This window comes from Entamoeba nuttalli (assembly GCF_000257125.1).
Source record: "Entamoeba nuttalli P19 unplaced genomic scaffold asmbl_8832, whole genome shotgun sequence".
Taxonomy (NCBI): Eukaryota; Evosea; order Mastigamoebida; family Endamoebidae; genus Entamoeba; species Entamoeba nuttalli.
In genome coordinates, this window is record NW_008579326.1 from 7,417 (window position 1) to 30,457 (window position 23,041).

At 25.3% G+C, this 23,041-nt stretch overlaps 15 protein-coding genes across 15 annotated transcripts; 5 read left to right on the forward strand and 10 right to left on the reverse strand.

Moving 5' to 3' along the window:
• Window positions 1–48: 48 nt before the first annotated feature.
• On the reverse strand, window positions 49–606 carry ENU1_189760 (clathrin adaptor complex small chain subfamily protein; the record flags this gene model as incomplete). The annotated part of the gene is made up of 1 exon (XM_008861767.1): window positions 49–606. The coding sequence occupies one exon, from the start codon at window positions 604–606 to the stop codon at window positions 49–51; it is 558 nt and encodes a 185-aa protein (XP_008859989.1).
• Window positions 607–763: 157 nt separating this feature from the next.
• Window positions 764–1,816, forward strand: ENU1_189770 (hypothetical protein; the record flags this gene model as incomplete). The annotated part of the gene is made up of 1 exon (XM_008861768.1): window positions 764–1,816. The coding sequence occupies one exon, from the start codon at window positions 764–766 to the stop codon at window positions 1,814–1,816; it is 1,053 nt and encodes a 350-aa protein (XP_008859990.1).
• A 96-nt stretch (window positions 1,817–1,912) lies between these two features.
• Window positions 1,913–2,536, reverse strand: ENU1_189780 (U3 small nucleolar RNA-associated protein 11, putative; the record flags this gene model as incomplete). The annotated part of the gene is made up of 1 exon (XM_008861769.1): window positions 1,913–2,536. The coding sequence occupies one exon, from the start codon at window positions 2,534–2,536 to the stop codon at window positions 1,913–1,915; it is 624 nt and encodes a 207-aa protein (XP_008859991.1).
• Window positions 2,537–2,635: 99 nt separating this feature from the next.
• Window positions 2,636–3,049, reverse strand: ENU1_189790 (sedlin, putative; the record flags this gene model as incomplete). The annotated part of the gene is made up of 1 exon (XM_008861770.1): window positions 2,636–3,049. The coding sequence occupies one exon, from the start codon at window positions 3,047–3,049 to the stop codon at window positions 2,636–2,638; it is 414 nt and encodes a 137-aa protein (XP_008859992.1).
• An 84-nt stretch (window positions 3,050–3,133) lies between these two features.
• ENU1_189800 (hypothetical protein) lies at window positions 3,134–5,264 on the forward strand (the record flags this gene model as incomplete). The annotated part of the gene is made up of 2 exons (XM_008861771.1): window positions 3,134–5,122; window positions 5,181–5,264. The coding sequence occupies 2 exons, from the start codon at window positions 3,134–3,136 to the stop codon at window positions 5,262–5,264; spliced, it is 2,073 nt and encodes a 690-aa protein (XP_008859993.1).
• Window positions 5,265–5,454: 190 nt separating this feature from the next.
• Window positions 5,455–10,254, forward strand: ENU1_189810 (actin-binding protein, putative; the record flags this gene model as incomplete). Its single annotated transcript, XM_008861772.1, has 1 exon — window positions 5,455–10,254. One exon carries the CDS (start codon window positions 5,455–5,457, stop codon window positions 10,252–10,254), a length of 4,800 nt encoding a protein of 1,599 aa, XP_008859994.1.
• A 76-nt stretch (window positions 10,255–10,330) lies between these two features.
• ENU1_189820 (helicase, putative) lies at window positions 10,331–12,868 on the reverse strand (the record flags this gene model as incomplete). The annotated part of the gene is made up of 1 exon (XM_008861773.1): window positions 10,331–12,868. The coding sequence occupies one exon, from the start codon at window positions 12,866–12,868 to the stop codon at window positions 10,331–10,333; it is 2,538 nt and encodes an 845-aa protein (XP_008859995.1).
• Window positions 12,869–12,950: 82 nt separating this feature from the next.
• ENU1_189830 (DNA-directed RNA polymerase subunit N, putative) lies at window positions 12,951–13,172 on the reverse strand (the record flags this gene model as incomplete). The annotated part of the gene is made up of 1 exon (XM_008861774.1): window positions 12,951–13,172. One exon carries the CDS (start codon window positions 13,170–13,172, stop codon window positions 12,951–12,953), a length of 222 nt encoding a protein of 73 aa, XP_008859996.1.
• Window positions 13,173–13,331: 159 nt separating this feature from the next.
• Window positions 13,332–14,126, forward strand: ENU1_189840 (hypothetical protein; the record flags this gene model as incomplete). Its single annotated transcript, XM_008861775.1, has 1 exon — window positions 13,332–14,126. The coding sequence occupies one exon, from the start codon at window positions 13,332–13,334 to the stop codon at window positions 14,124–14,126; it is 795 nt and encodes a 264-aa protein (XP_008859997.1).
• A 22-nt stretch (window positions 14,127–14,148) lies between these two features.
• ENU1_189850 (zinc finger protein, putative) lies at window positions 14,149–16,065 on the reverse strand (the record flags this gene model as incomplete). Its single annotated transcript, XM_008861776.1, has 1 exon — window positions 14,149–16,065. The coding sequence occupies one exon, from the start codon at window positions 16,063–16,065 to the stop codon at window positions 14,149–14,151; it is 1,917 nt and encodes a 638-aa protein (XP_008859998.1).
• Window positions 16,066–16,187: 122 nt separating this feature from the next.
• On the reverse strand, window positions 16,188–16,550 carry ENU1_189860 (hypothetical protein; the record flags this gene model as incomplete). The annotated part of the gene is made up of 1 exon (XM_008861777.1): window positions 16,188–16,550. One exon carries the CDS (start codon window positions 16,548–16,550, stop codon window positions 16,188–16,190), a length of 363 nt encoding a protein of 120 aa, XP_008859999.1.
• Window positions 16,551–16,642: 92 nt separating this feature from the next.
• On the reverse strand, window positions 16,643–18,004 carry ENU1_189870 (nucleolar protein Nop56, putative; the record flags this gene model as incomplete). Its single annotated transcript, XM_008861778.1, has 1 exon — window positions 16,643–18,004. One exon carries the CDS (start codon window positions 18,002–18,004, stop codon window positions 16,643–16,645), a length of 1,362 nt encoding a protein of 453 aa, XP_008860000.1.
• Window positions 18,005–18,129: 125 nt separating this feature from the next.
• On the reverse strand, window positions 18,130–18,791 carry ENU1_189880 (Rab family GTPase; the record flags this gene model as incomplete). Its single annotated transcript, XM_008861779.1, has 2 exons — window positions 18,130–18,536; window positions 18,587–18,791. The coding sequence occupies 2 exons, from the start codon at window positions 18,789–18,791 to the stop codon at window positions 18,130–18,132; spliced, it is 612 nt and encodes a 203-aa protein (XP_008860001.1).
• A 140-nt stretch (window positions 18,792–18,931) lies between these two features.
• On the reverse strand, window positions 18,932–19,597 carry ENU1_189890 (RWD domain containing protein; the record flags this gene model as incomplete). The annotated part of the gene is made up of 1 exon (XM_008861780.1): window positions 18,932–19,597. One exon carries the CDS (start codon window positions 19,595–19,597, stop codon window positions 18,932–18,934), a length of 666 nt encoding a protein of 221 aa, XP_008860002.1.
• A 194-nt stretch (window positions 19,598–19,791) lies between these two features.
• ENU1_189900 (tetratricopeptide repeat-containing protein) lies at window positions 19,792–21,849 on the forward strand (the record flags this gene model as incomplete). The annotated part of the gene is made up of 1 exon (XM_008861781.1): window positions 19,792–21,849. The coding sequence occupies one exon, from the start codon at window positions 19,792–19,794 to the stop codon at window positions 21,847–21,849; it is 2,058 nt and encodes a 685-aa protein (XP_008860003.1).
• Window positions 21,850–23,041: the final 1,192 nt, after the last annotated feature.

Below are 23,041 nucleotides of genomic sequence, written 5' to 3' on the forward strand. Positions count from 1 at the left end.
ATTAATTAACATAAAAAAATAATGAATTAAAAAAGAAGATGAATATCATTATTTACCTCTCCACAGTCCTAATAATGATCCTTTAGCAAAATTTAATGCACTAGTAAATGTACCATCTCCACCAAATCCTGTTTCATTTCCTTTAATATTCTTAAAACTAACTCTATTAGCCATTTCTTCTGAATCAACTTCAAGAATAATTCCATCATCTATAACTTCATCAATAGCAATTGCAATTTTATCATAAAATTCTAATGCTATCTTTTTATCTAATCCTTTATCAAATATTATTTCAAATCCTTCTACAATACAATTTAATGCATTACTAACAAATAATTCATTTTCTTGTGGATCTGTTAATGCTGCAATAATAAGGTCTGATACCATTCTATATAAAACAACATATTTATCTAATAAAAATAATTCACTATTTCCTTTTCCTGAAACTGCTTTAGCAATTCGTGTTTCAATATCATGTTGTTTATGTAATGGAACATTTGGATTTTTTTCATAAAATTTACTATATATTCGTTTTCCATCTAAATCAATAATTATTAGTGCTTTAATTGTAGGTGTGTTCATATTCACACTGATTAATTTCTTCATTTTAGTTCTTTCTTTTTTTTTTCCTTTTTCGAGATATAATTATTATTATATTATTTTTTTTTATTCTTTCTTGTTAATCTCATAATCACTTTGAAGATTTATTCTTCAGATTTTAGGATTTTCTTGAAACTTATAAACCATTCTCTCTTTCTTCCTTATGGCAATTGATAATATCACTATTTTTAATCTATCTGGTGATGTACTTTATTGTGGTAATGATAGAAAATATTTTAGGTGTATTGACTTTTATATTAAACATTTATTAACCCAATATTCACCAACTGTGTTTGTTATTGACTCAGTCCAATATATTCGTGTTATTAGAAATAATCTTCATTTTGTTTCATTTGACTTAATTAATCAACCTCCTTCAATATGTATATCTCATATATTTTCAATTATTACTGCAATTACCGATTTCTGTAATGGATTATCAGAAACGATTATTAGGAATAATTTAATTCGAGTGAGTGAAGTGATTGAAGAAATGCTTGATAAAACATCAATCCAACCATATCAAATTGTATCACCAATGTCAACTGATTTTTCAATTACACAAATATTCAAAACAAATACAGAAACACGAGGAGTTTATGTAGAACATATTGAAACACTTGATAGCAATGGGACAATAAAAGGGATTATTAATGTTAAAAGTAGTGAATGTCTTCCATTAACAATGTATTTAAAATATCCTGATGATGTTGAATTTCAAGGAAATAATCCAATTAATGGATTAATAAATGTACCATTAACATTTGGATCTGTTCGTGTATTAACATATAAATTAAAAGGTGATATTGTTGCACCATTTGATGTTAAAATTAAAATAGAAAAAGGAAATACATACATTAAATTTAATAGTATCATTAAACAAAGAGTTATAGGGAAATGTTGGTTAGTATTTAATAAACCAAAATATATAGAAAGTGTTAGAGTAATTGATGGAGAAGGACAAATAGAAGATAATAATCAAAATAAACAAAAAATTAAATGGAATATTATAGGAAATGGAATAATTAAATTTAATTATAAAGAAGGGATTCAACCATTAACAAGTGATTTTCCATTTGTTTGTGTAGAATTTGAAGCAGAAAAAACAATAGTTTCAGGAATAAGTATAATAAAAATGAAACTTGAAAGAAATGATATTCCAATATATTTAAAACAAGCAACTAAACAAGGATCATGGACAATTAAAATTTTATAATTAATTTATTCTTTCTTAAAAGAAAAAAAAATACATAAAAATTGATAAATTAATTTAAAAATATCCAATTCATTTTCTCTTTACATTGAAATTATTTTATTTTTTTCTTGTATTTTGATAATGTGTTGCAATAACATCACCATATTCATCTTTAATTTCTATTTTCTTTCTTTTATCTTGTTCTCGTTCAATTTTACTTATTTCTTGTAATTTTCTTTCTGTTATTTTAATTTCTTTTTGAAGTTTATTAATTTCTTGTTGTCGTTTTTCTTGTTCTTCAATGATTTTTTGAGCATCTATTTTTTCTTTGATTTTACTTACATCTACTAAGTCAATTGGTTCCATTTCTATTCCTTTTCCTTCTTCATTAAATACAATTCTTTTTTCTCGTATAAAAATTTTCTTTTTTTGTAATCGTACTAATGCATTTTTTTGTATCATTAATAGTCTTTCTAATTCTTGTGCACTTTGTCCTTCTTTTGGTCTAATGTCAATTACCACTTTTCCTTGTAATCGCATATTTTGCATTTTACAATTAAATTCATCTGGATTTTTATTTGATGCTTTTCTTTTTAAGTATGCTGTTGTTTCTTCTTGTAATTTTCTGATGTGTGCTCTTTTAACAAAATCCTTTCTTCTTTCAAGTTTACCTAATCCTCTCATTGACTTTGGTTGTTGACGTTCATGATGGATAGTTTGATTAAATGGATTTCTTCCCATATATTTTATTGTTTCTTTTAAGTTCCTTTTTTCTAAAAAACCCTTTATTTTTTCTTATTTTTTCTATATCTCAAACTATATCTTTTTGTAAATCATCAATTATTCTAATTTGTATTGTTTTAATAATTGTTTAATATGTGTATTAAGTCCTTCGGATTCAATTGGTGTTTGTAATTCATAAAATGGATTTAATATAATTTTTACATAATCCTCATAAACTGCTGTAAAAAATCCTTTTGTATCATCTGTTTTACTTGTTGACATTAATACAAATTTAATATTTCCTGATGTAACAAATGCAGATAGATGATGTGACCCATAAACATCAATTGATTTAAAATACATTTTTGGTGTTGTTTTCTTCTTTTCTTCAATAAAGTCTAATGCAGAAAGAATAACAAATTGGTTTAAGACATATTCATTATCTGATGCATATTTCATTGCACTTTCTTTTGGATATTCATAAAGTAATCTATCATTACTACCAATAATAACAAAGTATGTGTTTTGCATTTCTTATGAAAATCAGTTTTTTTCTTTTTAATTTTTTTAAGTTCTTTTTTTTTAGTCAAGAACATTCAGTACAAACTTCACTGTATGTCGTCCATCATTGATTATTTTCATTCTATTCAAATTTCTGATTTTGAAATTCAATTTCCAAATTGTTTAAGAGATTATTTAAATACAGATGATAATAATATTAATTCTTTTATTAATCAAGTATTTCAACTTCCATCATTAGATGATATTGTTAATTATTTCTCAAAATTTGCACCTAGAAGACAATGTCTTCAAAGACTTAAAACAAGTTATATATGTTTAACATGTTATGGAAGATATGTAACTATTTGTGGGGAATGTTATAATCCAAATGAACATATTGGGCATAATGTTCAAGAACATACAAACACTGTAGGATATTGTGATTGTGGAATATTTAGAAACGGAGGATTTAATCATTGTAAACATCATTCACCAACATTAATTCTTAGAGAAGGAATATTAGAAAGAGCATTTGGAGAATATTTAGAGCATGGGAAAGAGATAGTAAGAGTAATTATTAAAACATTACAAGAATATTTATTAATTAAACATACTTCAGAAGAATGGAATAAGTTTAGTTTATTTATGGATAAAATAAGTAAAATCTTTCAAGCGGAGGTATTATATCAATTATTTGGAGAGGTTTCATCAGAAATAATAATTGGAACATTCTCTTTCACTCAAGCATTATTCATTTTAATAAATTCAGACATTCCATTACCAGCTAATTTTATTCAACTGGTTGGACCATCATGGTTTATTCCTATGGCAATGCATCCAGCAGCATATAAACATTATAAAGATTTTATATTAGTAAAATATCATAATAGAGCAGTGTTTTATGGAAAAACATTATATTTAATTCAACAAGAAATACAAATACTTGAAAAGCCAAAAAATCGTAAAGACTATATAAATCTAATATATGTTGTAAATGAATGTAGTTCATTATATCTTCAACAAGACATTTTAAAAATAAAACAAAGAAATGAAGAATTTAACAAGTCAATTTCAATATTTTCAAAGTTAATAGATGGGATGTTGAGTAATAAAAAGATGTTACTTACAGAAGATCAATATGTTGTTAAATCAATTATTAAAAACATTATTTATTTTTATGTAAATGGAAAAGGAAAAGAATATTATAGAAATATACTTAAACAAGACATATTAGTTAAGAGAATTATACCATTAATGGGGATATGTGATGATGAATTTATTAAAATGATAATGGATATTTTAAGTTCAAGTCAAGAAAACACAGAAAGTCATTTAGATTTGATTACTGAATTTTGTTTTAATCAAGGGAAAATAAGTGCAGGAGTATATCAAATGACAAAGAAATGTGGAGATAATTTAAGTCTTCCAAGTGTTACATTTGAAGGAATTGAAGTAGATGAAAGAATTAATAGATGTGAAAGTCAAATTGATTTTATGGATATTTGTCAGTGTGATATTTTACCATTTTGTTCAAGTCAAATAGGCGATACATTTAATATAATTAAATTATTTTCAAAAATGAAAGAATGTAAAGGGTCAATGATTGAATTTATTAAAAAAGAATATCCAAGTATTAGAAGTGAAACAATATTAATTATTATTGTATGGTTTTTTCATTATAAAGAAAAAGAAGTTCCATATTATATTTCACAAAATAAAATGTATGAAAAATATAAAGGAGAAGATAAAACACAAAGCATTACAATGAATGAAATAATACAAGAACAAATAAAAAATAAAAAATTAATATGTAATCCATTTGTTCCATTTGCACAAGGTATAATACAAAATGTTTATTTATTTATTTGTTTATTAACAAAGAAAACAGTTGGATTATGGAAAACAAACAATGAAATAGAAATAATATTAAAATCAAAAGAATTAACACAAATACTTATTCAATCTATTGATGAACAACCATTATTTGTTATTCATGTGTTATGGTTAAGAGTTCTTTATAACATTTCACTTCCAGATGATGAGAATTGTTTTATTATCTTTACTCAACTTCAAAAGTTTATAAAACAATATCCATTTATTTTGGTTTGTTATTCTTCTTCTTCTTCTTTTATTAATAATATTCAGAAATGTAATCATTTAGCAAACAATCTATAAATTATCTATAGAATATGACTCAGTTACTCTTGGAATACAAAAACTCTTTTTAGAAAGGTATTTTAAATAATTTAATTAAGTTTAAAACAAATTAAACAGAATATTTTAAATAGAAAGAAGTTAGAAATAATACTAAAAAATAAGAAAACATCAAAAAAGGAAAAGAGAAGAACTAGAAAAGGATAAAAATAGAAACGACAAGAATAGAGAAAGAAATAACGATCATCTCTTAAATTAACAACTATAAAATTAAAAATAGAATGAGTGTTTCAAGAAGAACATTGTCACTTAGTGCTAATGCTAAAGCAGTATCAGGAAGTAAATTTAAAAATATTTATGGAGAAACATGGAATGCAAATACATGGATAAGAAATGTACATCCAAATATAGGAAATGAACCAATTATTCAAGTGTCTAGTAAATTTTATGGAATTCCATGGAAGTCAAGTGGAGATGGATTAATGTATGTAGGAATAATGAATAAAGCAGAAAGAATAAGTGATAAACCATATCTTATTAAAGCACATAATCAACAAATAACAACATTTGAATTTTCACCATTTCATGAAAGAATGCTTTGCACTGGGTCTCGAGATTGTAGTATTAAAATATGGGATATTATGCCAGATGGATTAACAAGTGATATGAGTGAAGCAAAAGTTAGTATTCAAGAAGAAAAACGAATTACTAATGTTACATTTCATCCATATGCAGATAATTTACTTGCAAGTAGTTGTATGGATGGAACAGTTAAAGTTTATGATATTACGGAACCTAATGAAGAAGTAATTAAAGTAAATAATGGATCCGCAGAAGTATTAACATTAAATTGGGAAGGATGTTATGGAGAAAACTTTATGACAATTTCTAAAGATTTTATGTATAGACTTTATGATCCAAGAGTATCAAGTGAAGCAATTACAAGTTATGGAGTTGCAGAAACAGTAAAAGGATTAAAAGGAGTATTTATTGAAGGAAGTGAATATATTGTAGTTAGTGGATTTAGTAAAAAAGGAGAAAGAACAATAAGTTTATTTGATCAAAGAAAACAAGGAATTATTAGTAAAAGTATTATTGATAATCAACCATCACCATTAAGCATTTATTATGATAATAATAATAATTTAATTTATCTTACAGGAAGAGGAAATCAAATATTTACATATGAAGTTCAAGGAACGAATTTAGTTAATTTAGGAAAAACAAATATTCAAGAAGGAATATTTGGAAGTGCATTTGTACCACAAAGACTATATGATGTTAAAAAATGTGAAATAGGAAGATTTGTTTTACTAAATAATAAATGTGATACATTATACAATGTTTCATTTAGTTTACCTAGAAAAGAAGGGAAAACAATTTATCAAGAAGATTTATATGAAAATGTATTTAGTGGAGTTCCAGAATATACAGCAAGAGAATGGCTTATTCCACAAACACAAGAAGATAATACTAAGAAAAGAAGATCTAGTCAACAAGGAGGAAGTAAAAGAAATTCTAGAAGAAGAAGTAGTGTTTCATTAAAACCAGAAGATATGAAAAGTATTTATGAAATTGGAATTGAAGAAGGAGGTAAAAGTAAAATACAAGAAAAATTAGAAAAATATAATTTAACACAAGGGAAAAAAATGAAAAAGTTAAAATTAAGTGGAGGAATTGAAGAAATAGAAAGAGGATGGATATGGAATAGTTATATTAAGAGATGGTGTGAAATGAATGAGAAATATGTAATGATATTTAATAATAGAGATGATCCAGTTCCAACAATTATTATTAATATAATAAAAATTACAGGATTTAATAGAACTGAAGAAATTGAAGGGAAAGTTGGAATTGTTATTGATATTGATGAAGAAAGTGATGAAGTAATAAAAGGAAAACTCAAAAAGAAATATGTTTATTTTGTTAATAGTCAAAAAGAAGCCGAAGAATGGCAAACAACATTTGAAATTCTTCAAGAAAATGCAGAAGAAATAGAAGAAGAAAAACAAGAAACAAAAGAAACAAAAGAAGAAGAAAAAACACAAAGAGAAATAGAAGGATTATTATATTGTATTAAACCAACAATGTTTAGTACAATTAAACATAGATATTTTTATATTGAAAAAGGAATATTATATAGTCAAAATATTACATGGTGGACAGAAGAAGCAACAGGAAATAGTGAAATGGAATGTTTCTTAAATCGAGTAATTCATTTAAGTAAAACTGAAGGGATTTTCCCTAAATCATATGGAAAAAATACATTCCAATTAACAAGTAAAGGAAATGTTATTCATTTAGCATGTAAAAATGAAGAAGAATTAGAGAAATGGATGAATGCATGTACACCAAATAATTTAAAAGGAGAAGAAGCTGATGAAGAATTAGAAGATTTCCGAAGAACACCAGCACAAGATGAAATGGAATATTATTTTAAAGGAATATTTGGAGGATATTCAAAAATCATTTTTACATTAGTTGCAAATGAAATATTTATTTTTAAGAATCGAACGGACAGTACTCCAATAGTAAAAATATATTTAAAAGATATTGAAAATATTGATATTAATGAAGATAAAGGAGAAATGAGTATTGAAATGAAAGAAAAAGGAATTAAACATGAATTTAAAACAGAAGAATGTAAAGCATGGAAAGAAGAAATTATGGAAAGAAAGAAAAGAACAAGAGATATAATGAATGAACTTGGAATTAGAGGAAATATTTTAACTAATGACAATGAACTTAATGAAGAATATATTCAAGAACAATCCAATTTAGGAGAAGAATATTTTACAGACTTTAAAAAATTAATAGAAGGAGAACCTACACTTCTCATTCAAATTAAAGGAAGAAGAAGATTAAGATCATATGTTATTGAATTAAAACAAAAAGAATTAAATCCATGGAATTCATATGTTTTACTTTGTAAAGAAGGGATTTATGTTTGGAGAGGACAATATTCACCTAAAGTTAATAGATCTAAAGCAGAAGAATTAGCAAGGAGAATTTCAGAAAAAGAACGAGACAAATGTAAAGTTATATTATTAACACATGGAAAAGATGATAGAGAATCAGATATGTGGAAAAAAATTGGATGTCAACCAACAAAATTTAATCTAGATAATAAAGAAGAAAAAGAAGGAAATAATAAAAGTACAGAAGAACAAGATAAAGAAGAACCAGAAATAATCCGAATATATAGAATAATTCATAATGAAAAGAATGAAAAAAATCCATTAAGTGTTAGAATGATTTATGAACATGGAAATACAACATTACCACCAAAAGAAATATTAAAAGAAGGAACAGTTAATATTATTAGTACAAGCACCGAAATCTATGTATGGCAAAGTGTAACATCAACAATTAATTGTAGGAAAATAGGAAATATTATTGGGAATGAACTTAGAAAAAGAAATAAACCAATACTTATGGTAAAAATTAATCAAAATGGAGAAAATATATTATTTAAAGAAAAGTTTAGTAATTATCCAGGAACATTACCAATTCAAATGGGAGGAATTGAAAATAAAAAAATGACTAAAGAAGTTGAACATAAACCACAAAAGAAAATAGAAACAATGATTTTAGAAATGAAAGAAAAGAAAATAAGAAATTTTACAGAAATAATATTAAATGTTAATGGAAAAATGATATTTAATAATCTTAAAGAAGGAACATATATCATTAAAAGAATTGAAGAACATAATACAGTTGAATATCCAAAAGAATTATATGGACATTTCTTTAGTAAAGAAGCATTTTTAATTCAATATACATTTTATCCAGAAGGAAGTGAAAAAGCTCAACATATTCTTTATTTTTGGCAAGGAAGAGATGCATCATTAATGGATATGGGAACATTAGCACATAAAGTTGTTGAAACAAGTGGTACAGTTGAAACATCAGTTCAAGTTAGAGTTGTACAAGGAAAAGAACCAAAAGAATTTTTAAAAATCTTTAAAGGGAAATTTATTGTTCATTTAGGAGGATATAGTGAATATTATGATAAAAGACCAGAAATATATGAAATTAGAGGAAGAGAAGAATATCTTTGTAAAGCAGTTCAAATGCCAATTAGTTATCAATTAGAAGAAAAAGGAAAAGGAATGAAATTAATGCCAGGAAGTATTTATCTATTTAAAACAATAAAAGGAATTGAAGTTATTGAAGGAAAAGATAGTAATGAAGAAGAAAAGAAAATGGTAAAAATGATGGAACAAGAATTTCAATTACCTTTAAGTTATAAACAAGAAATATGTAAGAAAATTATTGGAGGAAATATTGAATTTATAGAAGGAGTAGAAAAAAGTAAAGAAAATTATCATCAAATTAGATTATTTAAATTTACATTTTGGGTAACATCAGTTGATATTGAAGAAATTGAACAACCAAGTCAAAATGATTTTAATAAAGAAGATGTATTTTTAGTTGATGCAGGAAAGTTATGGTTATGGTTTGGAAGTAAAGCAATCAATGAAACAAAAAGATTTTCATTACAATTTTCATTAAAATGTGCAGAAGAACGAGGACTTAAAGAAGTTAAAATTGAACAAGAAAATGAAGAAAGTATGGAATTTAGAGCATTATTTGAAGCATGGAGTGATACGAATTTATTAAGGAAAAATAATTTAAGACAAAATTATCCAGTTTGTCAAAAGAAAGAAATTGAACTAATAACACAAGTAATTGATGGAACATTTAATGAAATAGACCCAGCACTTAAAAATGAAATAAGTGTTGAAGGAAAAAGAGTTCGATCTATTAAAAATCCTAGTGAAGCAATTGAAATAGATGGAATTGAAGTTGACCAAAGTATTATTTTCCCAAGAATTGAAAAAAGAAGTAAAGTTACAGAAATGGATGCTAAAGAAATGTTTGATGAATATTGTAGAACAAGATATACATATGCCGAATTAATAACAAAACCAAGACCATTTGGAGTAGACAAAAGTATTCTTGAAACATATTTATCTGATGAAGAATTCCAAGAAGTTTTTGGAGTTTCAAGAGAAGAGTTTTATAAAATGAAACCATGGTGTAGAGATAAGTTAAAACACTCAGTTTATCTCTATTAAAATATTCCTAAAAATTAATTCTTTTTTATCAAAATTAACATATTAAAATTTTAAGAATTAATATTAATTAAATTAATTATTCAATTTCTTTTAAATTAATAGCTTTAAAAAATACTTCTCCTAATTCAGGCAACCATCTTCCTTCAATAGAAGTAATACATCTCATATAAGATTTTGTTGTAAGTAATAATTCATGATAAATAACATACTTTGATTTAACACCCATATTAAATAATGCTGATGTTGGATGAATTAAACATTGAACACCTGTTCTTAAATTAATATAAGTTTGACCTTTTAATTTAGCAGCATTATAAAAATAAGAAGCAGTAATACACTTTTTTAAATTATCTAAATTTCTTCCACATGAAATTTCATTAATTCCTTTTTTATTCATCATATCTTTTAATTGTTTTCTAACATCTTTTGCTTTATTCATTGCTTTTATATTAATATAATTTTTGTCACACCATTGCTCATTTTCTTCATGTTCTTTCCATTGATTATAAACATTAACAAGTGTAATATGATCACTATCTGGTTGATAAAATTTTTCTCTTGTTGAATCAGCTTCTTCTTGTCTTTCTTTTGGTCTAAGAAATACATTTGGAACTGTTAACATTGCTGCAATAGTAAGTGCTTCTTCTGTACATTCAAATTTTTGTGCAACAATAAGCATTTTAGATAATGATGGTTCAAGAGGTAATTCAACCATTTCTCTTCCTAATTCTGTAATATTTCCTATTTCATCTAATGCTCCTAATATCCATAATTCATACATTGAATTTAAAATTCTTTCTTCATTTGGTTTATCAATTAATTCAATTTTATTAATATCATTAATTCCAATTGCTTTTAATTCTAAGACTGTATTACTTAAATTTGTTCTTTGAATTTCTGGAATAGGACTTTCAAGTAAATCATATTTAAATGTATTTTCTGTAAATAACCTATAACATATTCCTGCTTCTGTTCTTCCAGCTCTTCCTTTTCTTTGTTCTGCATTTTGTTTACTTTCTGGAAAAATTTGTAATGAATCCATACCTATCTTTGGATTATAAATTTTCCATTTTCCTAATCCACTATCAATAACATATTTAATTCCTTGTACTGTTAATGATGTTTCTGCAATGTTTGTTGAAATAATTACTTTTCTCTTATTACTTTTAATAAATATTTTTTTTTGTGCTTCATTTGATAATTGCGAATAAATAGGAATAATTTCTATATCTTGCTTATTTTCTACTTTTATTTCTTTATATTTTTCTTTTAGTAATTCACAACTTACTTCAATATCTTCTTGTCCTGTCATAAATACTAAAATATCTCCTTTTCCTTGATTCATATGAATAGAAAGTACTTGTCTTATTGCCATTTCAATATAATCATTTGGTGTTGTTTTAAGATATTGAACACTAACAGGAAATGTTCTTCCTTCAATATGAATAATAGGAACTATCCCAAAAAATTCTATTAATTTATTTTCATTGATAGTAGCTGTTGTTATAATTAATTTAAGGTCATTTCTTTCTTGAATAATTCTTTTTATAATACCAAATAAAATATCAGTATTAAGACTTCGTTCATGTACTTCATCCATTATAATAACACTATATTCTTCTAACATTGGATCTTTAATTACTTCTCTTAATAATATTCCATCAGTCATAAATTTGATTTTTGTTTTTTTACTTGTTTTATCTTCAAATCTAATAAGATATCCAACTTCTTCTCCTAATTTACTTCCAACTTCTTCACTAACTCTTTGTGCAACACTCACTGCTGCAACTCTTCTTGGTTGTGTACATCCAATTCTCCCATTTTTTCCAATCCCTTCTTCAACTATATATTGTGCAATTTGTGTAGTTTTACCACTTCCTGTTTCTCCAATAATAATATTAATTTGATTTTCTTTAATACTTGTTATAATTTCTTTTTTCTTAAAAAATATAGGTAATTCTTCTCGATTTCTTTTAATTTCTCTTCGTTTTTCCATTCTATTCATTTCTTTTTCCTCTCTCTCTTCTCTTATATCTTCTTTTTCTTCTTCTTCTTCTCTCTCTTCTTTTTTGATTATTTTCTTTAATATACTTTCATTTTCTATTACCTCTCTACTACCTTTTTGTCTTTCTTTTCTTTCTTTAAATTTAATTAATGTCTCACTTCCTCTTTTTATTAATTTTGCAATATCACTACTTGGGTCTTTGATTGGAACAACAATTTTTGCTTCTTCTAATTTATTATGCTTCCCTTCCATAAATTGTGGAATAATTTTCTTAACAATAACTTCTATATCTTCAACTTCTTCTTTAATTTCTCTATTTTGTTTAATAATTCCTGATGCTTGTAATTGGTTTTCAACCCATTTATCACCTTCTTCTTTTTTATTAAGTAATTCATATAATTCAACTTCTTGATGTTGTTGATCATTAATTTCTTCATCATAAAATTCAAGTATATTATTTTCTTCTTTCTTATGAATTTCTTCTTTTCTTAAAATTTTAACATATGTAGCATCTCCCCATTCTCTTCCTAATTTTCTATATTGACTTTTGTCTGGTTCTGTACTACTTCTATGTCTAGAATTAGATCGTTTTCGTTTATGACTTTCCATCTTTCTATTTATTAGTTTCTTTTCCTTATTAAAAAAATTATTCTCTTTTATAAAACCTTAATTATTTCTAATACAATCTCAATTATGCTTTCTTTAGACTTTCTGATGGTAAATCATACATTGATAAGAACCCAATCAAATTAACGTGTGATACTAACATTCGTTTACAACAATATCTTTCAATCCCAAGCTCACTAAAAACTTGGTCCATTGGAACTTTTCCTCCTGTGGCTAATTCAAGAAATTTTTCCCACTTATTTCCAATTACTTTCCCACATGTGAAACATCGTACTGGAATAATCATTCTTTCTTATTTTTTTAAGTTCAAAGGGTTTTTTTTATTTTTCTTAATCTTTCTATTTTTAGTTTTTATTTTCATTCAATTTGGATTTATGTATTTTGAGTATAACATTATGAGAAGAAAAGACACTTTCATTTAAGATATTGACTCATTGCTAATTCAATGAATAGATTAGAAACAACACTTAAAATTATAGTAGAAGATTGTGGATTTTCATTAAATGAAATTGAATTATGTGATAAAGAAAAAGAAGGAAGTATTGATTCATTCACAAAGAAAAGACAAATGATTTATCTTCAAGTTTGTGAAGTTGAGAAATTATGTGATCTTCGTGTAAAAGAAGAAGCAAAAGAAGAATGTACTTCAGTAGTTCAGCTTACTATAGAAATTAAAAGGAAAATTAAAAGTATTGATACAATGTATGATGAATTAAGAAAGGAATATCAAGAATATGCAACAGAACAATTAAAAAAGAAAAATCAAAATGATGAAAAATTAATTGAATATAGACTTTCATTAAAAACAGTAGAAGATGAAATTGAAACAATGAAAATGATTGCTAAAAGAGGAATACAAATTGAAGAACATTTTCATATTAATGGAATTGAAGGATTTAGTGTTGGTTCACTTCCAGAAAGTGATGATAAACGAATTAGAGAGATTGAAGAAAATGATAAAAACATAGATAATAAATTAAGTATAATTCATGAAGGAGTTAAAGATTTAAAAGAAGTTGCTACTAGTCTTAATCAACAAGTAGATGAACAAGATATGAAAATTGAATTAATAACAAAAAAAGTAAATAAACAAATTTCTCATTTAGATGAAAAAAATATAAAATTAAAAAGAATATTAGAACATGTAAGAGGACCAGATCAATTATGTTGTACAATAACAATACTTTTTGTAATTTTTGGAGTTGTAAGTGTTGGTGCTATGATTTTAATGAAAAATTGATTTAGTTATTGTATGTATATTTTTAATTTTTTCTTTTCTTCTTTTTTACTTCATCAAATCTATTTTTCATAAGATTTTCTGTAGATACATCAGAAAGTGATTCTGTAACTTTTTTGACATTTTCTATTAATTGTCTTATTTTTTGAATATCTACTCTTCCGGTTTCTTCTATCTTTTTTAATGTTTCTCTTAATTCATTGACTCGTTCAATATCTTTCTTTTGACGGAAATTAAATAATTTATAAATTATTTCATATTCTTTAATAAAAAATTCAAATACAAATGAGTATTTAATAACACTATATGCTTCTTTACAAACTTCAGCTGCTTCTAATATTTCTGGATTTGATTTTCCTGTACTTTTTTCAATATTTATTTCTATATTATATAATACATCTTCTTGTTTAGTAATTTCTCTTATAACATTATTATATTTAATATATTCATCAAAATATTCTAAAAACTTTTTATTTTCTTCTTTTAATTTTTGTGCTTGTTCATCTAATTTCTTAGCTTCCGATTTTTCATATAAATTACATTTATAAAATCCTCCTGTTTGTGATCCATGTGTTTTCCAATCCCCTCGACACATCCAACACCATTCCCCATGACATCTTGAACACGTCATATGGTTACATCCATCAACTCTTTCAGTATATAGTCCACAATGAAAACATGGTTTAGAAATAGTATTAACAAATTTCATACTTTCCGTGTCATTTGTTACTAAATCATTCCATTTCATAAATTCTGAACATGAAACTGGTTTATGCATTTCTCTTCCACATTTAAAACAAAATTTTTGTCCACATTTACAAATAATTGGTACTTCATTTCTAGATGTATCAAAATAATGAATTGCTCTTCCACATGTATCTACTGGACAAAATACATAACTTTTTCTATGACTAATAAAGTCTTTACAAATAAAATACATAAATCTTTCATATATTTTTTTATTCCCTATTTTTTCTATAATTTCATAATTAACTTTACATGTACATCCTTGTTCCATACATAAACAATCAACTACATTACTTCCTATACTTTCAATCATTGTTTTAATTCTTTCTTCCCAACATTTGATACAAAAATAATGTCCACAATTTAAACTAATCATTCTTCCTTCTTCATAACAAATTGGACATGTTTTTTCTTTACATTCTTTAATTTCTTCATTAATTATTCCATTTTCTTTACAAACTTTATCATAATTCTCAAAATATGCTTCTTCTAATTTATCTTTTGACCATCCATATCGTTTTAATAATATTGAGACATTCCCTGGACTAATATTTAATGCTTCAGATTCTTTTTCACAACTGTCTCTAATCATTTTTATAATATCTTTTGCTTCAATAACTTCATAACATTTCTCTATTCTTGGATCTCCTCTATCATTTCCTCCATTTCCATATAATTCATCATCAAATACATCTTCATGCCATTCTTCTTCTTCTTTTTCTTCTTTTATTCTTTTATTATTTATTCCTTTTCTTTTCTTTTCAATAATTCCTCCTTCTTCAACTTTTTCTTTCCACTTCATTTCATCTTCTACATATTCTAATCCTTCATCAGTTTCTTTATCATCTTTTTCTTCTTCTCTTTTATTTTCTTGATTTTCTGGTTTTGGAAATGTTCGAAGATTATCAATAATCCATGGAATACTTTCTTCAACATTCCATTTATATTTCCTTAATGCAAATATACAAATATAATCAGGAAATCCCATTTCCATTAATATATTCATTTTTCTTTCTTGTTCTTCCGTGAGTGGTGGTATTCCATGATTACAACGACATGTAGGTCCTTTTTTTAAGCAGTCGGAACAAACTCCAAACCCACAACTTGGACATTTATACATATGATGAAATCCTCTAATTTCTTTATTACACATTTCACATTTACCTGTTTCATTAGTTTTTTGATATGATGTCATTCTTCAATTTATTATATATATTATTTCTTTCTTTTTAAGTTCTTGTATTTTATTTTCTTATTTTTTTGTTATTTTTTTTTGTTATTCTTTTCAACTTTTACAAAAACCATTCTATTAATCTTTTAAAGCTCTTCTATCATCTTTTGTTCTTCTTCTTCTTCTGAACTCTCCTCTTCATTCTTCTTTTCTTCTAATATCCCAACAGCAACATTCATTTCTACATAACATTTTCCTTCTTTCTCTTCTTTCTTTTCTTCTTGTCCTGTATGATTTTCTTGAATTTCTGGTTCACATTCACCTTGTTTAACATATTTATTTGATTCTTTGAACATGGGTAGAAAGAGTTCTGCTCTTGAAAGAACATTACTACGTTCTACTTTATGTGTAAATCCTTTTTTCACTTCTCCTATTTCTTTAACCATAGGATAGTCTTGTTTTTTATCTTCAATAATAAGAAATGTTGCCTTATTTGTTCCTTCACTCATTGCTTTGTTTCTTTGAAATTTAAGTTTCTATTTATCTTTATTATGAAAAAAAACTCTATTAAAAACAATTTCTTCTTTGCAATCAATTCTTTTTATTCCTCTGATGTTGTTCCACTTTCTGATTCACTTGTTGTGCTTTCTTCAGATTCTTTGATTATTTCTTTCTTTCCTTCTTCTTCATTCCAATGAAGTTCTTTCATAACTTCTTCCATTACATCCGTGTTTGTCTTAGGAACTTTTCCACTCTTTAAAAATTCCATTCGTTCTTCAACTTGTTCTTTCATAACTTCTCCAAATCTATCAGTAGAAACTTCTCCAAAACAATCGATTCTTGCTGCTGTAGATGCTTTGTTAGCAACAAATCTACTAATTCGTCCTTTATTCTTAGCTTCTGCTCTTGCAATAAATGTTGACCCAAAAATAACTCCATATTTAGGTGTATTTCCTCTTGTTTTAATAGCTCGGAATAATGCCTTTTCTGCTCCTAAAATTTGAAGTGTACTTGCTGGATATTTAGCTAAATTAGTTAAACTTCCTGCTTTAGAAAGTAATCTTGCTCCAACACTATCTCCTATTAATGCTGTTAAATTAGGTGCAATGGTTGTCATCTTAGAATGAAGATATTCTTGTAATCTTTGTTTATATTCATATAATTCAGTTACTCGTTCTGCAAATCTTTTAATATTTTGAAGGTCAAACTCATTAACATCAAATCCCATTGATGAATTAGCTGCTTTAATGATTTCTTCTGCTGTTTCTTCATCTGTAATTTTAATTAATTCTTCTTTCTTTTTATCATCTATTGAATGGCGGTTTTGAATGATTAATACTGATTTAACAAATTTAGTATTATCATTATTTAAAATATTATATAATTCAGGAAAATGCCATGAATACCATTCTTTAATTCTCATACTAAATGTATTCATGTCTTTTTCCATTTGATCTAATAAAAATATAGCTTGAACTGCCATAGTATCTTGTTTATTTACATTAAATTTAACTTTATTTCTTGAATAACTATGTCCAAGTCCTAACATAGCTGTTCTAAGATCTTCATTTGTAATATCTTTTAAATATTTACTAAAATGTGTTCTAATCCCTCTAATAACACTGTTCACTTCTTTTCCTTTTGTACATTTAATTTTCATTGCTTCACTAATTGCACTTCCTAATTTCTCATCAACTATTCCTAATACTCTCTTTTTAACATTTTCTTCTAAAAATTTTCTTAATGTTTCATGAAGTGCTCCTTCTGATATCGCATTAATATTTTCAAGTAATTCTTCTGATGTTTTAAATTCTACAAATGCTTCTAATCCTATTATCTTTGAAAATTTCCCAAAATTATTTATGGATTTTTCAAATTCTTCTCCTTTTCCTATTTCTTCTTTCTCTTTTACTTTAAATAATGCATATCCAATAGGACTTTCATATAAGATTACTTCTGCCATTTCTTTTTGTCTATTTAAGTTCTTTTTTCGTTTTTTTAGGGTTTTCTTCTTTTTTTATTCTTTTATTATTTTTTTTTATTCTTTTCTTTTTGAAATATATAACAAAATCTTTCAATTTATTTTTTCTAGCAACATTCTTTTTCTTTCGCTTTTTCTTGTACTTCTTCCATCCTCATTCCTGTATTTGTTCTCATTCTTCCCATTATACTTTTATTTTTAAATATCGATTTAACTATTTCTGTAAATACTTCTTCAACTCCTTCTCCCGTTTTTGCACTACAATTAAATACTTTTATTCCTCCATTTTGTCTACTAAAATTCTCTGCCATTTCTTTTGTAACTTTTCTATCTCTTGCGTCTATTTTATTTCCTAAAATAATAATTTCTGGTTGATATTTTTCATTTCCTAATTCATGTAACCAATATGTTATTTTATCAAAACTATTGATATCTGTAACATCATATGTCACAATACATCCATGTGTTCCACGATAATACGATGTAGTAATATTTCGGAATTTTTCTTGTCCAGCTATTTATTTTATTTTGATTTTCTTTGATTTTTATCATTTATTAACAAACCAGTATCCCAAAGTTGTACTTTAATTCTTTTCCCTTCTATTGTAAAATATTTCGATTTAAAATCAACTCCAACAGTTGATAATAATGATTCATTAAATATATTTTCACAATATCTTTCTAATATTGCTGTTTTTCCTACTCCTGATTCTCCAATAATTAATATTTTAAATGTATAATCACTTTGTGTATTTGTTGTTGCTTCCATTCTTGTTTTTTTATTATTATTATTATTTTCTTATTAATTAGTTCTTTTATTTTTATTTTTATTTCCTTTTATTTTGATTTCTCTTAAAATGAACCAACCAATTCTTCTCTCTAATTTTTCTCTTCTTCTTTATTATTCATTTAAATATCTAATTCTTCTGTAAACATCTCTAAATCTACTCCTTGTTCTTTAAGTGTTTCTTCTACTTTTTCTTCTTCTTCATTATTTTCTTCTTTAAGTTGTTCTGCCATTCTTGGATTATTCATAAAAAATTCTTTCCCTGTCATTCGTCCTTTCTTTCTATTCATTTCTGCTTCTTTCTCTTTTTTAATCTTTTCAATTGTGATTTTTCTTTCTTTCTCTTTATCTTTCCACCACTCTTCAAATGTTTTCTTTGTTGTTCCTATAAATTCTCTTTCTCTTGCTCGTTCCTCTTCTTTTTCTTTTCTTACTATTTCTTCATTTAAAAATATTACTTGTTCTTTAAGTATTTCAATAACCATATCTTTAACTTGATCGACAAGTTCAAATAAACATGTAAATTCTTCTTCAATTATTTCTTCAATGTTTTTTTCTATTCTTTCGATTTTTTGATTAATAAAATCTTCTTCTGTTTCAAGAACAAATGTTGGATGTGTCTCTGGATAATCTTCTGGTATAGTAAATTTAATTGTTATTGAACCTTTAACTATTTGAAGATTTTCATCAACTGTTTCTTCAATAGTACATGAAAGAACATTATTTTCATAGCTTACTTTATCTCCATAAATTGCACTTAGTGTTTCAACTTCTGTTTGGATGTCCATAAATATGAATTGTTAAGAATGAAATTCTCGTTATATCTTTTTCTTTAAGATTTTTCTTTCCACTTCTACTTCTCTCTTTGGAAAAATTAGGGTTTATACATGAATAAGTCATGTTTAAACGAAAAAGTCGACGTGGTCTTCACATCATCAAGAAGCAGATAAGAAGATAATAACTGAATAATCAAATCAACTGAATGGAAGAAACCATTGTTTCACTTGCACTTCTTGATGGGAGACATCCAAATGTGTTACATGAAATGTATCAAACACCTCTAGTAAATGAAATGATAAGTCATAAAATTGAAATAGCATTAAAGGGTGATGTATATAAAATGATGAAGGAGTATGAAAACATTCAATACAAAGACGTTCCAACAACAGATATTGAGGATATTGAGAAATTAATAATTGGAGTGACATTATTAAATGGATTTGTTAGAATGAATTTTGTTGGACCATTTAATTTAGAAGTTGAAGGAGAATCAAAGAAAGAAGTAGAATATTTAAGTATTGATGGAGAACAAGCAAATAAACATATTGTAAATTCATTATGGTTACATACATCAGCTAAAATATTTGGAGTATTAAAAGGTAAAAAGAACCAATTAATAAATCTCTTCATAGGAAGAGAAGCAATGATTCATCAAAGAGTTTTAGAAAATCCAGGAGAATCATTAGTTACAAGAATTGGATGTGGATATAGAGATGGATTAAAAGAATTAGAAAGTATTAAAGAAGAAATAAATAAAACATTGTATGAAAGAATAAAATTTAAAATGAATAATGAAGTTTGTGTTGGATTATGGGCATCAGAACAATATCGAATGGTTAAAGAAGAATTAAATAAAATAAGACAAGAAGAAAAAATATTTGTTGAATTAAGTGGAGCAATGGGAAAGAGAACAAAATATCAAGAAAAGGAAACAGCACAATTATATGTTAGAGTTGAACGAAAACCACATCCAGTAAGTGAAATTAAACGACAAAAATGTGAAAAAAAGTTAAAAGAAACTGAATTAGAAGAAGATAATGATATGTTATCACAAACAGATTATTCAGGAGATATTGGATATACACCATTATCAACATATGATGAAGCATATGTATTAATGGAATGTATGAATAGATATAGAAAAAATTGTAAAAGTGAACTTATTTTAGAAGAAGTAATTCCATATTGTAATAGGGTATTAAGAGATAGAATAGATTTTAGTACATTTATTATGAGTGTTTTATTAAAATCAAGATATGAAGCAACGGTAACACATTTTTTGTGGAGGTCAGTTAAACAAGCAGATGATCTTGTTAAAATGATGGAAAAAGGAGAAGAAGAAATTTCAAGTGAAGAACGATTAGAAAGTATTTATATGACAATGATTCCTAATATTTTTTCATTAAGAAAAGAAACAGGAATGAGAATGTTATTAATGGGAGAGTCAGGAGCAGCAATTAATTATTTTTCAGGAATTGATATGAAGATTGAAATTGTAGCTGCTTATGTTTCAATGAATGAAAAAGAAAAAGCAGAAGAAGTTGCAAGAGAATTACTTGCCGAAGGAAATAAAGATCCCGAATTAAAAGTTTTAATGTATGAAATTACTAATGACCCAAAATATCTTATAGAAAGTTGGGAAGAATCTAATCATACATATGTTCATGCAGAACGTATTCTTGGACAATATTATTTTAATAAAAAAGAATGGAAAGAAGCAAAGAAACATTTTGATATTGCATTAGAAATTAATCCTATTTATCAACGACTTTGGTTTGCATTAGGAATTTGTTGTATGCAAATTTCAGATATTGCAGGAGCTAAAAAGGCATTTTTAAAAGGAGTTAATTTAGACTCAGATGATGGACAAAGTTGGGCAAATTTGGCATATATTCATAGTATACAAGGAAATAAGAGAGAAGCACAAGTAGCATTGAAAGAAGCAGTTAGAAATATCCGAACAAGTGAAGATTTATGGAAGAATTTAATTATAATATCTATTGATATTAAAGATTATAGACAAGCTATCAGTGGAATTGTATCATTATATGATGTTAATAAAAGTGCAATTAATCCAAAAATATTATCTATGATGTGTGATGTTATTCTTCAAGACCTTCCAATGTCAAATGGAGAAACAGGAAGAGCAATGAAAGGGTTTATGATTCCATTATTAAAAAATATAATAAAAGACTTTAAAACAACAGACCTTGTTTATCAAGTAGCAAAAGAAGGACTTGATTTATTGAATCAATTATGAAGAATATGAATGATTGAATGGTCTTTTTATATTTTATTTTAATAATTTTTTTCTTAAAAAACTAAATATCTTCAAAGTGATAAGATGTATAAAATAAAATGTATTGTATTTTGATACAAATCTATTGTTTAATAATTATACTATTTAGTATTTAAACAACACCACTGATTAAATATTCACATCATTGTCATCTCTTTTTTCATATTTAGTTGATTTTCTTAATACTATGACTATCTTATCTTTTACCTATAAATGATATTACCTATTCAAAGTAGCATCTCTTTCATTTCATCATTACTAGCACATAATAAAATAATTTATAATAATAACATAATTTTAAACATCTTTTTATTCTATAAAATCAAAAGAAGATGACCAAATGAGAAGACAGACTCAAAACCAAGAAGAAACTTTCAAGAACAAAACAAAGTGGAAGAAAGATAAATAAAATAGTAAAGAACCTAGTCAAAAATGGTTCTGTTTGTTACACAAGAGAAATAAGTGATAATAAAGAGAAGAGGAAAGAACCGTCTCTACAAAAGGTACTATACAAATTAATAAAGAACAAATGAAATGAATAAAGAGAAAATATTGATACAAATTTGATCAATTGAACATAAAGAGTATAATTTCAATGATTGATATGAATAATAAAATGAATTATTTTAGTCAGTACTATTATCCAAAAATGATATTTTATATAGCCATTAATTTATAACAACATTTATTCTTTATTTCATTTCGTTCTTCATACAATCTATCCATTTTTAATTAAATGATATATTGTATTTTGAATGTTACAACAATTTCAAACAATTTAATAATGAAATGATGGTTATAAAGAAGAAAAAAAGATGAATAGTGAAAGAATAGACTAACAAATAATAAAAATGATATAATAATAAAGTGGTAGAATTAAAATTGTTTAATTTATACAATAAAGATAATAACAAAAATGAAGTAAAACATGGGACTATAATTAATAACAATGAATGTTGATAATGTATATTGACATATGTATTTAATTTTAAATCAAAATTACATTTAAAATCAAGAAAATAATGGAACATAAAAAATAGAAGAAATGGATATTAAAATCATGACAGAAATATAGAAAAGAAGAATATGAAGAAGAAAAAGAAATGATAATAATCATTAAGAAATCATATATAATAAGAACAATAAAAAAGAA